Source organism: Rattus norvegicus, chromosome 7 (genome assembly GCF_021556685.1).
Source record: "Rattus norvegicus strain SHRSP/BbbUtx chromosome 7, alternate assembly SHRSP_T2T, whole genome shotgun sequence".
Classification (NCBI taxonomy): Eukaryota; Metazoa; Chordata; class Mammalia; order Rodentia; family Muridae; genus Rattus; species Rattus norvegicus.
The window spans coordinates 5,905,308-5,922,245 of NC_141540.1; the positions used below are offsets into that span (position 1 = coordinate 5,905,308).

At 44.0% G+C, this 16,938-nt stretch overlaps 1 protein-coding gene and 1 long non-coding RNA gene across 2 annotated transcripts in view; one reads left to right on the top strand and one right to left on the bottom strand.

Moving 5' to 3' along the window:
- Positions 1-3,271: 3,271 nt before the first annotated feature.
- On the bottom strand, positions 3,272-6,126 carry LOC148004418 (uncharacterized). Its single transcript, XR_015625020.1, has 2 exons — positions 5,894-6,126; positions 3,272-5,786 (listed from the first exon to the last, which is right to left on the bottom strand). It is a non-coding gene; the product is annotated as an uncharacterized LOC148004418 (long non-coding RNA).
- Cs (citrate synthase) overlaps positions 3,307-16,938 on the top strand; it is a 28,365-nt gene continuing 14,733 nt past the window's right edge. Inside the window, 1 exon segment of the mRNA NM_130755.1 lies at positions 3,307-3,419. Within this exon segment, the coding sequence (NP_570111.1) occupies positions 3,378-3,419 (42 nt within the window). The 5' untranslated portion in view covers positions 3,307-3,377.

The following is a 16,938-nucleotide window of genomic DNA, read 5'->3' on the forward strand; positions in this document are numbered from 1 at the left end:
CGAAAAAAAGAAAAAGGAAAAAAAAAAAAAAAGGCCACATTGTCTAAAGGATGCAGCCTGTTTTAGAGCTGGCTGCAGTAGTACATGCCAGTCGCCTGAACTTTTTGGGAGGCTGAGGCAGAAGGATTGCTTGAGCTTAGAAATTTGAAGTCAGCCTGGGCAATAGTATAAGACCCCATTTCTTTAAAACATTTTAGAGTTGAGGTTGTAGTTCACATGTTTAACGCTTTCCTGGTGTTCATGACGTTGGGTTTGATCGCTACTATCTTGTTCACCGAGCTCATTTCAGCTGCTATGTCTTCCTTCCTTCCCTCCTTCTTTTTCTTCCTCCTTCCTTCCTTTTTATCTGTATGTGTTCTGGGGTGGGTGTCTCCAGTTACGTATATCAGTTATGGATGTGCAAAGGTTTTACAGATGGGTGAAACTACAGTTCTTATCTTTTAATGGATCTTTATAGCAACCCATTGTGCTGATGCCTTCAGGAGACCACAGACAGTGGTTCAGTGGAAGAACATTTGCCAAGTCTGCAGGATGCCTTGGAGTTCCAGTATCTCGTGAGTGAGTAGGTGGTAAAGCTTGGCAGAGAGTCACCAGCTCTAGATTGAGGCTGGCTTAAGTGTGAATTCTAGGTCAGCTATGAGCAGTGGCCCTTGGCCGAACATTTTATCTGAGTTTCCTTCTCTTTAAAGGTACTATTACCCACGTAGTATAGAGTTGTAAGGACTAATCAAGGTGACTCATGGACTATAGTTAGATAGTAACTTGAACAGTAAGCACAAACTATACACTCTAGCTTTGTTCAGCTAGGCATGCAGTATATGCCTGGGATCCAGCTCTTCTAGTGGCTGAGGCAGGAGGATCACGAGTTCTGCACCAATCTATGCTATTTAGTGATATTTTTGCCTCAATATATATATATATATATATATATATATATATATATATATATATATATTTTTTTTTTTTTTTTTTGGAGCTGGGGACCGAACCCAGGGCCTTGCGCTTCAGGGCCTTGCACTTGCTAGGCAAGCACTCTACCACTGAGCTAAATCCCCAACCCAAAATATTTTTTTCTTTTAGACAGGGTCTCTTATACCCTAGGCTGACCTTGAATTTACTGTGTAACCAAAGATGACCTTGTAGTTATATATACTACCCAGAGAGAGGAAAAGAGACTGTCTACTAAGTAAGGAAGTTTGTTTACCTATAGTAGACAATTTCAAGAGGATTCTAGAGCCCTCATTCTCCCACTTGCTTTTCACCACCAGGGGGCACCACTGTCCCTGAGCATTTTGACTCTTCCCAAGGTCACAATGATGTCAAGTCTTCTGTGTCCCTTCTTGTTCTCACTCAGGCATTTTTGTACTTAGAGTTTACTTAGCTGTTATATTCATGGCGGTCTTAATTTTCCCATCTATGTTCAGAAAGAGACTCTAGGACTAGGGGTATGGTTTGGTGTTTACGTATTCATATAGCATGTTAGAAACCACATTAAATTCCCAGCAATGAGAGACAAACTGACACAGACTCAGCTTTTGGGGAATACCACTTAACCCCTTTCATCTCTGGGCTTTCACATTGATTTTATAACAATGAACATCAGGATTGAACAACTTAAAATAAATAAAATATTGACGTTAAAATACAGAATCCTAATAAGGGGTTTAAAGCATTTACTGTCCCTGCATTCTTCCTGTGGTTATTAAAACTCCAATTACCATTATAGCCACCAAATAATTGTCCCTTCAGCAGTCTCTCCTGATGGGGACAGCCTCTTGTTATATATGGCACTGGAGCTCAGGCCTCTGATCTGCTAGCTAGTCTCTGTGGATAATTAACTATGAGGGAAGGAACCAGGGCAGACTATTCTGGGGTTATGAGGAAACCCTATGTGAGATGCTAAATTGGGACCAAATATTGATCAGTGAAGCTTTGAAGTTCCCGGGGAGGTAGTCTCAGGTTATTGCTTCTCCAGGGGTGCAGTTTCTCTTGATAACATTCTCTCCTAAGAACTAGCTGATTTCCGAGCCAGAAGAACACTGCTGGGCAGGTATGAATATGTATATGAGATAACTCGGGGAAATGGGGGTTTTCTCTTTTTCCAAGTCTAAGTCACAAACCACATCTTCTATAAACAAGGACTATCTGAACTTGGCTTACATGGATACTGAGACCTCTGCACTTTGTTATGCCATGTGGTAAGATAAAAGGATCGTACATTTGGGGCTTGGGGTTTGTAGATAAGGTGCCCTGATCATTGGGTCAGTGTCTCTGAACCTTTAGGCCAATTACACAGTAGGCACAGGAAAATACAGAAGTCCTGAGGTGTTCTACCCAGGGACATTTAAGAGCGATGTGTAAGATCATTAAATCCTTGTGTCATTCACTGCAATGGTTTCTGGGGGAGCAGAAATCAGAGAGAAAGCCAAGTAGGAGAAGGGTCCTATAGTCTTTTGGAAATACTGTGAATGACAGGCCAAAAAGAGAGTGTCTAACTCCTGATCTTGAGTGGAGGGTTGTAGTTCCTGATCCTGAGGCTAAATCTGAGGTGGGCTGGCTCTATGGGGCTGTATGAGGAATGACAGAATCATAAGGTCCAGGACCCAAAGACTAAAGAGCTCCTTCATATTAAGGGGGCTTTATAAGACATATAGTCCACAAACAGCACTAAACATTCTAGCTTCTGGTTTTGCGCTTCTCCACATAATGGGGTCAGTATCTGTAATATCAATATTTCTGCTGTTCACAAATGACCATGAAGTAGCTAACTCTGGCATCATAGCGGGGGTTTCTGCATGATGTCACCTTCGTGGCCATGAAGTCTTTAATCAGAGACATTTTTTAAGAAAGCTTGCCAAGCAGGTAGAGGAAGTGCAATGGTCAGTTGCTGTGTGCTGTGACCTTCAAAAGTAGCGTGCTGGAACTTTATCTTTCGCATTCTCCGGAGAATCCGAAATACGTTTAGGGCAAAGGGAAAAGCCAAAGAAGGAAGTTCACTGAGTTCTCAGGCACATCGTTGGACACCTACAATTCCCTCCCCACCCACTCTTAATTAGCCTAATCCGTATAGTCCAATCCTCTCCGCCATAACATCTGTCAATGGCTCAGGTCCCGCCTCTCCTCCATCTTGGGCCAATGGCCGAGGCCGGGGTGGGTACCCAAAGAGGGGCGGGCTCAAGTATTGGCCAGAGGGCGGGGCCTCGCGGAGGACCCTGGGCTGGGCGCCTCTGCCGGTTTGTCTACCCTTCCCCTCGGCCGCCTCCTTTCAACCTTGTCGGTCCGTTGGCGCGGTCTCCATCACAGCGGCGGCCGCTCCTGTTGCAGCTGCAGCTCTCTCTCTCCGATCCCTTCCCGCCAGGTCCCGGAGTTCGCCCTCCATGGCTCTACTCACTGCGGCAGCCCGGCTCTTGGGAGCCAAGGTGAGCTTAAAGGAGGGAGCGCGCCGTGGCGCGCGGGGTGGGGCTGAGGGGACCGCTGGGCCTCCGGCACCGGCTCTCCCTCCCACACCCGAGCGCAGCCCTCTGCGCCTTAAAGGGGCCCGGCACTGGCGGGCCGCCAGCCCTTCCCGGAGCTCCTAGGCCATGTGCCGCGTGTCCTTCCGGCTGAGGTGAACGTTGCCGGCTCCGGCCTGCAGCCTCCCGCGGCCCGGAGGCCCGCCTTCTGTCATATCATGCATCCAAGGTGGAAGCGAGGGATGCTCGTCCCTGACGGCAGGGTCAGAGAGCAGAGGTGTGGCGTGACCCACGACTTAGGGAGAGAACTGTTTGGAGGAGGAATTGGGGGATGAACAGATGTGCTCACTTGGTCACTGGGGCGAATTTGGGCTCTGCTTTGTAGGGTGAGTCCTGTCAGGACCTGTTTCTCTCCTCAGTGTAATTGAAGCCTTTAAGTGACCCCGCCGCTTCAGTCTTGTTAGAGGACTAGAGCCCCCCAGCTCCTCTTTGTCCTTGGGGCTCCTGCACTTAATGTATATAGGAGGAGCTTGGATAGGGTGGGGCGTTCCTGTTAAACCTGCTGATTAAATATCACATAAGGCTCAAGCAAGAACCAGAAAGGTTGTTCCTCCAAGCTACAGGCCAATAAATGAAGACAGGCGTGAGGTAGTAACACCAAGGTCACATGACTTAATTCTACTACTTACCAGGAGAGTGCTTCCTTTTATTCCCTGGAGCCCTTTAATTTGACGGTTTTTTTTTTTTTTTCCTTTTGAATTCTGCAGTTCAAGTCCAAGTAGGGATAACTCTTAATTTCACATTATCACTGCTTTGGGCTGTGTAACAGAGACCCAGCTGTGCTGAGGGAATCTCGGTTCTCTAATACAAGTGGAGACAGTCCCGCAAATGACCTTGGCTTCTGTTTTAGTTTTAAAGAAATAGGTTTTCTCATCAGTCTCGAGGCAGAGTACACCCGGAGGAAAGAAAGGGCTTGGGATGTTTTTGACTTGCTGTGTGAGAGGCATAGTTGTCAGATGTACCCCAAAACCTGCACGACATATCGTGGTGTTTTTAATCAGTGTCCAGCAACAAGGTAGACACTGATTGTTTGGTAGACACTTGTCTTACTTGGCTGTTGCTACTCCCGCTGCCAGGGAACTGGGTAAGGAAACCTCTTGGGAAATGAAGCAAGTTCTAGACGATGTTTTGGCAGAATGGTGGACCTATAATTAGATCGGTTCAGAGCTACTAACCCAGACCAGATAGTCTTAACAGAACAGTGAACTTGAAAAAGCCTTTGGATTTTTAAACTTTTTTGAGTTTACCTTGTCTCTTAAGTTGGCTCTGGGAAACTTCAGAATGCTTTGGGGGATGACTGGGCCACATTCTTTACTTCTATGTTAGAAGTGGAGTTGAGGATCCCAGAAACTTTAGAAGTCTTTTGGACTTGCTTGGTTAAGTTGCTTGAATCTCAGGATGCCTGCTGTGTGCTGACTGTGATGGTACATGGCTGTGACCCCAACACTGGGAATGGAGACAGTGGTTACACAGTAAGGTTGAGGCCATCCCGAGCTACATGATACCTCCAAGTAAAGAGGTGAGTGAGGCTTACTCTTAAGATCCACAAAGACAGCTAGGTGGTGATGACACACACCTTTGCCTTTAATCTCAGCACTTGGGAGCCACACGTAGGTGGATCTCTGTGACCTGTAGCTGGAGGCCAGCCTGCTCTACAGAGTGAGTTCCAGGACAGCCAAGACTACACAGAGGAAGCTTGTATCAAAAACAAAACAAAACAAAAATCAGCAAAACTCAGAAGCAGAGCATGGTGACTTTCAACTGTAAAACAAACTCTGGGAGGCTTAGACAGGAGGATCATTACAAATTCAAGGTCAGCCTTGGCTGCACAGAGTTCCCTTAAGCTTGAATGCCAAGCGTGAGTGCTTGTTGTGTAAGTATGAAGACCTGAGTTCATATCCCTACTTCCACCTAAAAGCCATGTTGAGTTACATCACCTATGACCTTTGCCAGTCAGTCTGTCAGAAACAGGTTTTGATGTGACTTCCTGTTCAGATGTTGAAGACCAGTGGAGGGAGACACCTGAAGTCACAGACACACAGTGAGAAAACAGCAATAATAAACAGAAACACACATAACTATCAAAGCCTAACAAAATTAAGGGGAAGAACCTTGAGAGGGCCATGCAGTATGACTGGGACTCTGAGGAGCCTTTCAGCACATCAGCATTGCTCTTATGCTTAACTTTTTTTTTTTCCTTTTTCCATTTTTTTTTTTTTTCGGGGCTGAGGACCAAACCCAGGGCCTTGCGCCTGCTAGGCAAGCGCTCTACCACTGAGCTAAATACCCAGCCCCATGCTTAACATTTCGTCCCCCCCCCCCCCCCCCCCGGAGCTGGGGACCGAACCCAGGGCCTTGCGCTTCCTAGGTAAGCGCTCTACCACTGAGCTAAATCCCCAGCGCTTAACATTTCTAAACCAGCCTCGGTTTCCTTAGTCATTGGTGCTCAGTTTTACTTTTTAATATTGAGAGTCTGGTGGTAGTGCATGTCTTTAATCCCAGCACAAGAGAGGCTGGGGGCACACAGAGGCAGGCTGATCTCTGAGTTTGAGGCCAGTCTGATCTACAGAGTGAGTTCTAGGATAGTGGGAGCTACCCAGAGAAACCCTGTCTCAAAAAGGAAAAAAAAAAAAGACTGACAATAGGGAGATGGAGTTCAGTGATAGAGTATTTGCCTTGGATGTGCAAGGCCCTAGGTTTATAAACCTTCAGTGTGTGCACCTGACTTGGATTGCCTCATGAATGCGTGCTTATAATTCCAGGATTGAAGAAGCTAAGGTAGAAGATCTCAAGTTCCAAAAGTTTCAGGCCAGCCTGGGGCTACATGAAACCTGTTAAGGGAAAAAAAAAACCTAATTAGAAAAATGATTATTATTTTTTTACAAAAAATATATCTATCAAGACCTATAGATATATAAGTAGATTTTGGCCAGGAGGGATGTAGCTCATGCCTACCACACTTGAGCTTGGTTCTGTCCTGGTCTTTTCATAGGTGATCTGGAATTGGATAGGAATTGGAATAGGGCCACTAGCTCACCTTTAAGCTTTTGAAGTCAACATGCTTAATCAGCCCTATCTAAAAGAAATATTGTTTTAAGAATCTCACCATGTAGGGCTAGAGAGGTGGCTCAGTGGTTAAGAGCACTGATTGCTCTTCCAGAGGTCCTGAATTCAATTCCCAGCAACCACATGGTAGCTCACAACCATCTGTAAAGAGATCCGATGCCCTCTTCTGGTGTGTCTGAAAACAGCTACAGTGTACTTATATATAATTAATGAATAAATCTTAAAAAAAAAAATAATAATCTCACCATGTAACTCAAGTCTTGGCCAAGAACTCTTTCTTAATCCCCATGTTAAGTCTGTCTCAGGTGCTGGAGTTAAAGGCTTGCACCATCATACCCATCCTAAAGGGAATTCTGTATCAGTGAGAATTGCTTCTCTAGTCTAGGACGCTTGGAACTTTGAAAAGATCAGTACAGTTTTACATTAACAGTTACTTACAACATGCCTACACCACTGCTCCCACCACCCTCATTATTTATTTATTCCTCCCCTCAGACCAGGAGACAAGGTTTCTCTGTAGCGGCTAGCCTCAAACTCAGATAGACCTGCTCTGACTTCTGTACCCCCAGGCGCTAGAATTAAAGCCGTGCAGCACCGTGCCCAGCTTCACTGCACATTTTCTATAAGCCCTAGTCTGAGATTCATTTCAACAAGAGGCATGTTTCTCCTGTGAAATAGGCTTAACACCTAAAACATTTGAAGGCAGAAGTTGACTGTGGCCATTTACCTTCCTTGACCAGTAGGACTCCTCTGTGGGTAAATGCATTCGCTCCCACTGGCCTTTCGATTGGTAGCGCATGACTTCATGGGTTCAGTCAGCAGGAGAGAAGTGTGGGTGTAGAAGGGGAGAAGAGGTCTGTTGTCATTCCTGGTTCTTAGAAGCCAAGCAAGCAACACAGGAGACCAGACTCCATCTCCACTAGAGCCACACAGTTTCCTGTACAACTTTATTTAGCACTATTTTCTTAGCATCTGCCAGTTCTTTCCACTGCTCAGGTTTTCTTAGGCACCATTATCTGGCGTGCTTGCTGATTTGACTGGATTGTGACCCTAAGAAATGGGGTGGAATTTGACAGTTTGTATCTTTTGAACTGATATATTTTGCTGGGATTACAGGCATGACCTACCATACCCAGTTTTATTATTTTACATGACTTAGAAAGGATTCTTGTAAAACCTGGAGCAAAGTGTTAGGAGCTAAAACTTGTTTTTAAAAAAATCTAGTAGCAGTAGGGGAGTCATTTATTATTTTCAAGAATGTGCTGAGGTGAGGAGTCATGCACACTGGGTGCATATGTAATAACTTGTGCCTGGCACATGTCACACAACACTTGGGTAAGGGACAGTTTATAGAGTTAATTTTTTGCTCCTTCTACAAACTCATCAGGTGTGGCACCAAGTGCCTTTACCTGCTGGGCCTTCTCACCAGCTCAGGGATGAATTTCTAAGTTAAATGTAATAAAAGCTAATACATTAAAAAACAATAAATTGCATCTGGAGAGATGGCTTATCAGTTAAGAGCATAAACTACTCTTGAAGAAGATCTGAGTTTGGTTCCCAGCATCCACATTGCCTTTAACAGGTTCAGGAGATCCTGCACTCTCTCTCCTCTGGCCTTTGTGGGCATCTACATGGCATACAGATGCATAAGTTAAAAGAAATCTTTAAAAATAAGTTTTATAACCTAGGCATGTTGGCACTTACCTTAGTCCTAGCATTCTGGAGGGAGATGCACATGGATCTCATGAGTTTGAGGCTAGCCAAGGCTGTATAGTGAGACACTGTCTCCAGCACATAATTTTAAAAATACTTAATAAAATAAACAGATTTACAAAGAACAGAGTAGATTTCTGCTGAAACTAATAATTAAGACTTTATTTTTTGTTTTCAATTTGGCAACTCAGTCCTTTTCTGAGGTATGAATGGTAATCTTTTATGGTTTTCTTCTCTGAATAATTAGTGGACTTGTAGGCAAGATACTGTAGAGTGACCAGCAAGATGGCCCAGCACTTGGCTGCCAAGCCTGATGACCACTCTGGTTCCACATGGTGGAAAGACAGAACCACTTTCTGTAATTTGTCCTCTGACCTCCAAACCAAAGCCATGGTGTATATGTGTGACTCAAGCACTTAAGTAATAATGTAATACAAGGGGCTGGAGAAGTGGCTCAATGGTTAAGAGCACTGATTGCTCTCTCAGAGGTCCCTAAGTTCAAATCCCAGCAACCACATGGTGGCTCACAACCACCTGTAATGGGATGTGGTGTTTCTGAAGACAGCTTTAGTGTACTCATTCATGTACATAAATAAATAATTTAAAAAATTAAAAAATGTAATACAAAATTTAAAAGGAAAATGATAGGTAGATTTCGTCTTTTTTTTTTTTTCTTCTTTTTTTAATGTATATGAGTACACTAGCTGTCTTCAGATACACCAGAAGAGGGCATCGGATCCCATTACAGATGGTTGTGAGCCACCATGTGGTTGCTGGAAATTGAACTCAGGACCTTTGGAAGAGCAGTCAGTGCTCTTGACCACTGAACTATCTCTCCAGCCCGTTGTTTTTTTTTTAAGACAGAGTGCAGCCCTCACTGTCCTGGAACTCACTGTAGACCAAGCTGGCCTCAAACTTAGAGATCTGCCTGCCTCTGTCTTCCAGTGCTGGGATCAAACGAGTACGTCATCACCTGGCTTGCCAGGTAGAATTATTAAGAGAATTCTTATTATTATTAAGGGCGTCAGAGTATAAAATCTAGACTACTCTGCTTGGTCTTTAAGTGGCCTGACCAAACACTGCAGGCTAGCTTCCAGCAGGACCATTGTGAAACACAGACTGCAAATGGCTTTAGTTCTCTGACCTGATTCTGGAAACAGAGGAGTTTTTGTCCTAGGCCAGTTTACTGTTGTTGTTTGTTGGTTAGTTTTTCCCTTTCCTTTTTCTTTAAATTTTTTCCCCATTGGTTGGTCATTGTCCTCTTTAAATTTCCATTTCAAGTTTTTCTGGGACAGGGCTCTGTATAACTGAGGCTGGATTTAAACTGTTCCTGCTTCTGCCTTCCAAGGTCTATGGTCACAGGTGTGACTGCCATGGCAGGCCTTCACAGCTTAACTTATTATTTTTGAGATTCATACACTAAGGAGGTAGGTGTTTCTATTTGTTTTTGAAATAGAGTCTCATAATGTGGCCCTGGCTGTTCTAGAACTTAATGTGTAGGCCAGGCTGTCCTCATTCACTCTGTCTCTAGTGCTATGACAAAGAGTGGGCACCCCTGCACCCTGCCTGGTGTATTTCACTGTGTATATTTGTATACTTTCCTCTGAGAATGGTGACTTCAAATGCCCTGGAGCGAGAGTTGGAGGTATTGTGAGCTATCAGTCCTGGTGCTGGGAACTGGACTCTGGTACTGCATCTTAACCACTTAGCCATCTCTCTAGCTTCATCATTATTTTAGGGAGGGTGTCCTCTGTATCCCTGGCTGATCTGGAACTCAGAGATCTACCTGCCTCTGCCTCTATAGTGCTGGGGTTAAAGACATGGGCCACCACTCCTGGCTTTTCTGTTTTGTTTTCTTTTCATTTTGTTTGTTTGTTTGGTTGGTTTGGTTTGGTTTTGAGGGTTTTTTTTGGGGGGGGGGTGGAGACAGGGTTTTTTTGTGTAGCCCTGGCTATCCTAGAACTCACTTTGTAGACCAGGCTGGCCTCAGACTCACAGAGATCTGCCTGCCTCTGCCTCCCAAGTGCTGGGATTAAAGGCTTCAATACTCTGCTCAGTCTCTCTCACGGTTTTTGGTGTTGGGAGTTCTGGGAATGAAGTCAGAGTCAGTGGTTGAAGGGAAATTGCCTTGTCTCTATTAAAAAGAGCCCTTCGTAGGAATTAGTGATAATACAATGGGAGGATATAAAAGGACAGCAGTATACTGAGTGGCTATCAAAGAAAATTCCAGAATGTGAGGTACTAGTTCACCTGACACCTGACAAGCACTTTCCCTGTTCCCTATTTTAGTAGTAATATTCTTTTTTTTTTTAAATGATTATTTTACTTTTTGTTTTTGTTTTTTTTTTTTTTTTAAAGATTTATTTATTTATTATATATAAGTACACACTGTAGCTGTCTTCAGATACACCAGAAGAGGGCATCGGATCTCTTTACAGATGGTTGTGAGCCACCATGTGGTTGCTGGGAATTGAACTCATAACCTCTGGAAGAGCAGTCGGGTGCTCTTAACCGCTGAGCCATCTCTCCAGCCCTTTTGTTTTTTTTTTTTTGTTGGTTATTTTTTTGTTTTGTTTTGTTTTGTTTTTTCCAGAGCTGAGGACCGAACCCAGGGCCTTGTGCTTGCTAGGCAAGAGCTCTACCACTGAGCTAAATCCCCAACCCCAGTAGTAATATTCTTAAGGACTATAGAAAAGTTTGTCACAACATTACTATGTAACTCATTGGTCTTTTTCTCGCTTAGCCTTGTAAAATAGAGGTGACTATATTTTTTGATGTCAGCCCATTTGAGAACCATAATCTACTTCCATCAATAATTGCAAACTCACTGGGCCAGGTTTCTTGTGCCTACAATCCCAGCCCTCACTATGCCAAGACAGGAGGATCCAGGCCAACCTGGGCTACCTAGTGGGACCTTGTCTCAGAAATGAAACAGATCAGAAGTAATGCGTCAGGTGTAAGACAAGCTCACCTGTAATCCCAGCACTCAGGAGTCAAGCAGGAGGAGCAGAGATTCAAAGCCAGCCTGTTACGGGAGGTCCTGTATCAAATAAAATGAGCACGCTCAAGGCACTGCATATGACAGGAGGTTTGAATAGCTTCTTAATGGTTGAGGTACTTGCACTTTCATGCTGTAGGGAGGGAATCTTGGCTGTCTGCCATTAGTAGTCACCAAGCTATGGTAGCAGCTCTCCCCATGAAGGAACTAGCCTGAGTGAAGGGGCTGCCTGATTCGCCTGACAGCTGTTGTTCAGTAAGGTCACTGCTTGTGGCAAGCAACCAGAAGCTGAAGTCCCTGGTGCCATCCCTGCAGGGTGGGGGAGGAGCTGGGAGGTAGAAGTTCAAGAATGACTCAGAAGTTTGTACTCTGCCTGTCCTATCAGTGAGAATAATTTGAATGCACTGTACAGAACCATTCTAGCTCTCTGTGGTAACCATTGGTAGCTGAATGTGCCTGACTTGGATGTGGCACTCTTCAAGCACCTCCAGTCTGGAGCTGCAGACATTTTAGAGGGTTTACGGAGGAATTAGGCACAGGATCCAGATTAGCATAATTATATCCTGAGTCCCAGAATACCTTTTGCTATAGTCTAAACACCCTGTCTCAGTACCACCCCTCACGAAAAATGGGAAGTGGATGAACTATTTCTGTTTTGTTGCCAAAGGGAATTAGTGTTTCACTCTTTCCTAGTAGGGTTTTTTTTTTTTTTTTAAAGATTTATTTATTCATTTATTATATATAAGTACACTGTAGCTGTCTTCAGATACACCAGAAGAGGGCATCGGATCTCTTTACAGATGGTTGTGAGCCACCATGTGGTTGCTGGGAATTGAACTCAGGACCTCTGGAAGAGCAGTCAGGTGCTCTTAACCGCTGAGCCATCTCTCCAGCCCCCTAGTAGGGTTTAATTGACTCGGATATGGCCAATACAGTTCTCTTTTTCTTCCTTTTTTTTTTTCCCCCTTCTTTGAAGTCAGGTCTCAGATAACTCAGGCAGCCTTGATCCATATGGTTTATTACTGAAACTGTGGGATTCCTGATCCCTCCCTCTACATACCTTCCTTCCAACTGGTTGTGGCCATCATACCTGGCTCCTTTTTCTTTTTTCAAATACATGGGTCTATCCAGGCTAGCCTAGCACTTGAGTCAGCCTTTATAGTATTTGGATTGCAGGCCCACCACCACCATGCTTACAAGTGGTGAAGTAAACCACTTGTAAGATGGGTTTTAAAGAGACTAGTATTGAATTTATTACTTACACACAAATCAGTGTCTGCATGCTTTAAATTTTGTTATTATTTTGTTTTTTCTTTTTGGCTTTTGGTTTTCCAGACAGGGGTTTCTCTATGTAACAAATAGCCGTAGGTGCCCTGAACTTGGTTTGTAGACCAGGTTGGCCTTAAACTCCAGAAATCATCTGCCTCTCCTGAATGCTGGGATTAAAGATTTTTACCACCCGGCTTTTATTTCAGATTTTTTTTTTTTTTTTTTAAGATTTATTTATTGGGGTTGGGGATTTGGCTCAGTGGCAGAGCGCTTGCCTAGGAAGCGCAAGGCCCTGGGTTCGGTCCCCAGCTCTGAAAAAAAGAACCAAAAAAAAAAAAAAAAAGATTTATTTATTATATGTAAGTACACCGTAGCTGTCTTCAGATGCGCCAGGGGAAGACATCAGATTTCCTTATAGATGGTTGTGAGCCATCATGTGGTTCTGGGATTTGAACTCAGGACCCCATCTCTCCAGCCCTCAGATTCTTTTTTTAAACTTTCTGTGTGTGAGTGGTTTGCCTGCATGTATGTCTGTGCACCACCTGCATCCTGGGAGGTAATCATAGGGAGATGAGCTCCTCTGGTACCAGAGTTAGCATAATGCGAGCCAGCATGTGGGTGCTGGGTCTTCTGCAAGAACAAGTACCTCTCCAGCCCCCTACATGCCTTCATACAAATTATTTCTTGTAGTTTATTTAACTGTTCTGGAAGTGGCTTATGTGTGTGGTACACACTATGTGTAAGTGTGTAGGTGCATGTACACACTATGTGTAAGTGTGTAGGCGCATGTACCAGTGGAGGCCAGGGTACCAGGTTGGTGTCACCATCACTGCAAATGCTCTGAAACCAGACTCTCACCCCTTTCAGGCTAGGCTGACTGGCTCTGCGGATCCTCCTCCCTCAGCCCACAGTTTGAGTTATAGGTACAAGCAGCATGCCTGTTATGTTACTGGTTTTTAAAAACCTACATATTTATAAGACACTAATTATGGATAGAAATGCATTTAAAAATACATTAAAATATTTTGAAAAGAACTTACAGGTTATATTTATTAAATAACAAAATGCCTAGTAATTTTATAAAACAGGTACAATTTTTTTTTTCTTTTTTCTTTTTTTCGGAGCTGGGGACCGAACCCAGGGCCTTGCGCTCGCTAGGCAAGCGCTCTACCGCTGAGCTAAATCCCCAACCCCCAGGTACAATTTAGTATTGATGTCTTGCTTTTTATGAGGTATTGGAGATTTGGCCTTGGTCTTCATGCTTGCAGAATAAACACTCTTGTCTACTGAGCCATCTCTCATACCCCTAGAATTGGCTTTTTATTACCATTTTAGAGATTTAAAACATAAGACTGTTATGTTGGCTCTTATAGCCAAGATAATAGAATGAAATGGTAGACCTGCATTTAGGACTCGCTGCAGTGTTTCATGTAAACATGTAAAAAGTTGCAATTAAATTGAAATTAAGTCTGAGACCCAAGTCTGCATTTGCATTAATTCATTTACTTTTGAGACATGGTCCAAGGCTGGGTTCAAACTCGTGCACCTGAGGGTTATCTTATTCTGATTCTCAGGCCTCTGCCTCCTGAGTACTGGGACTACTGGCTCTATCACTACATACATAAAGTTTATGGTGTGCTTTGAGGGAGCCCAGCGGGGATCCAAGGCCTTGTGCATATTAGACAAGTACTTCTGTGTCCCGTCTGTGCCTGGTACCTGGAAGCCGGAAGAGGCTGTTAGATTTCCTAGAACTAGAGTTACAGATGATTGTCAGTGCCATATGGCTGCTGGTCATCCTTGGTCCTCTGGAAGATCAGCCAGTATTTCTATTTGCTGAGCTCTTTCTCCAGTCTCTCTGTTTTGATTTTTGTTGTTTAGACAAGTCTCACTCTGTAAATGTTGTGATTCTGGTGCCTGTATCCCAAGCACTAGGATTATGCACTGTCCCATGTTGAGCTTTCCTTCCCAAACCATGTGTACTGTATTCTTTGTAATTAAAGTTGTTCTAACATGAAATTTTCCTTTATCATCTTGAGTAATCAAGGTTAATCAAGGTTTTAGAGAATCAGTAAGAGATGTGTGTGTGTGTGTGTGTGTGTGTGTGTGTGTGTGTGTGTGTGTACGTACGTACAGTGCGCATAAATAATATATAAAAATATTAGGAGTAGGAGTAGTGGGACATGCCTTTAAACCCCAGCACTCTGAAGGTGGAAACAAGCTGACTTTGAATTTGAGGCCAGCCTGGTCTATATAAAGAAACCTTGTCCATGCTGACATGCTGTCCACACATGTCACATATTTACTTAAATACAGATACACATACATGTTGCATATGCTCACCCAGTTATAGAGGCAAACAAGATACCTGGAATAATAGTTTGTTGCTGTTCAAGTCTATAAGCTGAGACCCTGAGACGTGCCAGTGTTAGTCACTCTGTTTAAAGGCAGAGTTCTGCCGCATGCTGGGAGAAAAGATGGGAGAAACAGACCAATTTACCTCTTCTGGTTTTGTTTTTGTTTTTACTTCTTTTGTGAGGCCCCCTGCCATACCCACATTGAGGATATACCTTTCCACTTAGTCCCCTCAGACTAAGTTCTTCTAGAAACACCCTTATTTTTGATATTTATTTTTTTTATTTTTTAAAGATTTATTTTATATGCACATGTGTACACTGTCACTGTCTTCACACACACCAGAAGAGGGCATCAGATCCAATTGCAGATGATTGTGAGCCACCATGTGGTTGCTGGGAATTGACCTCAGGACCTCTGGAAGAGTAGTCGGCATTCTTTTTTATTTATTTATTTATATGTAAGTACACTGTCGCTGTCTTCAGACACACCAGAAGAGGGCATCAGATCCCATTACAGATGGTTGTGAGCCACCATGTGGTTGCTGGGAATTGAACTCAGGACCTCTGGAAGAGCAGTCAGTGCCCTTAACCACTGAGCCATCTCTCCAGACCAGCAGTCGGCATTCTTAAATCACTGAGCCATCTCTTAGCCCTGGATATTTCTTTTTAATACTTTTAAGTTGACACCTAAAAACAAATACCACACACAGCTTCCAGGGTAATTTACTACCATTAAAATTCCTCTAATTTTTATTTTTCTTGTAACTTAAAATTTTCTCTGTATGTATGTTTTGCCTGTGTACCACTTGCATGCCTGCTGCCTGCAAGAACCAGAAGTGGGCTTTGGGTTCCTCAGGACTGAAATCATAGGATGGCTGTGAGTCTATGTGGGTGCTGGGGTTAAAACTCGGGTCCTCTGCAAAAGCAGGTAGGTAGTGCTCTTAACTGCTGAACCATCTCTCTAGCACCTCCATTGATCCACTTAAGTAGTTGTCTGTTAGTTGCTTCTTGGTAGATATTCTATGTGCTTTTAAAACCACAAGGGATCTTCAGGTACAATAATTCTTTCCTGCTTCTCCTTTTAAGGGGCAAGACAGAACATGACAACAGGTGTAATTAGCATCTTAGTATAATCAGATATGCAACACCCTGGTTGCTCCTATTTCTCTGGAAATAAACTGGGAGGGTTAGAAATGCTGGTGTGGGGGCTGGGGATTTAGCTCAGTGGTAGAGCGCTTACCTAGGAAGCGCAAGGCCCTGGGTTCGGTCCCCAGCTCCGAAAAAAAGAACCAAAAAAAAAAAAAGAAATGCTGGTGTGAAAGGATTGGACAGGTTAATTGAATAAGGAGACTTTAATGATGCAGGCATCCTAGCTGCAGCAGCAGTTGCCAGTCGGGCCACTCAGAAATACTGACAATTAAATGAGGGTGCACTAGACACTGTAACAGCTGTTGCCCAGGAGCTCGGCTGTGTGAGGGCAGGACAGCATGTCAGCATGGACAGTATGACAGCATGGACAGCATGTCAGCATAGACGGACAGTATGGCAGCATGGACAGCATGTCAGCATGGACAGTATGTCAGCATGGACAGTGTGTCAGCATGGACAGCGTGTCAGCATAGACGGACAGTATGACAGCATGGACAGTATGTCAGCATGGACAGTATGTCAGCATGGACAGCATGTCAGCATAGACAGTATGTCAGCATGGACAGTGTGTCAGCATGGACAGTGTGTCAGCATGGACAGTATGTCAGCATGGACAGTGTGTCAGCATAGACAGTGTGTCAGCATGGACAGTATGTCAGCATGGACAGTATGACAGCATGGACAGTGTGTCAGCATAGACAGTGTGTCAGCATGGACAGTATGTCAGCATGGACAGTGTGTCAGCATGGACAGTATGACAGCATGGACAGTGTGTCAGCATGGACAGTATGACAGCATGGACAGTGTGTCAGCATGGACAGTATGACAGCATGGACAGTGTGTCAGCATGGACAGTGTGACAGCATGGACAGTGTGT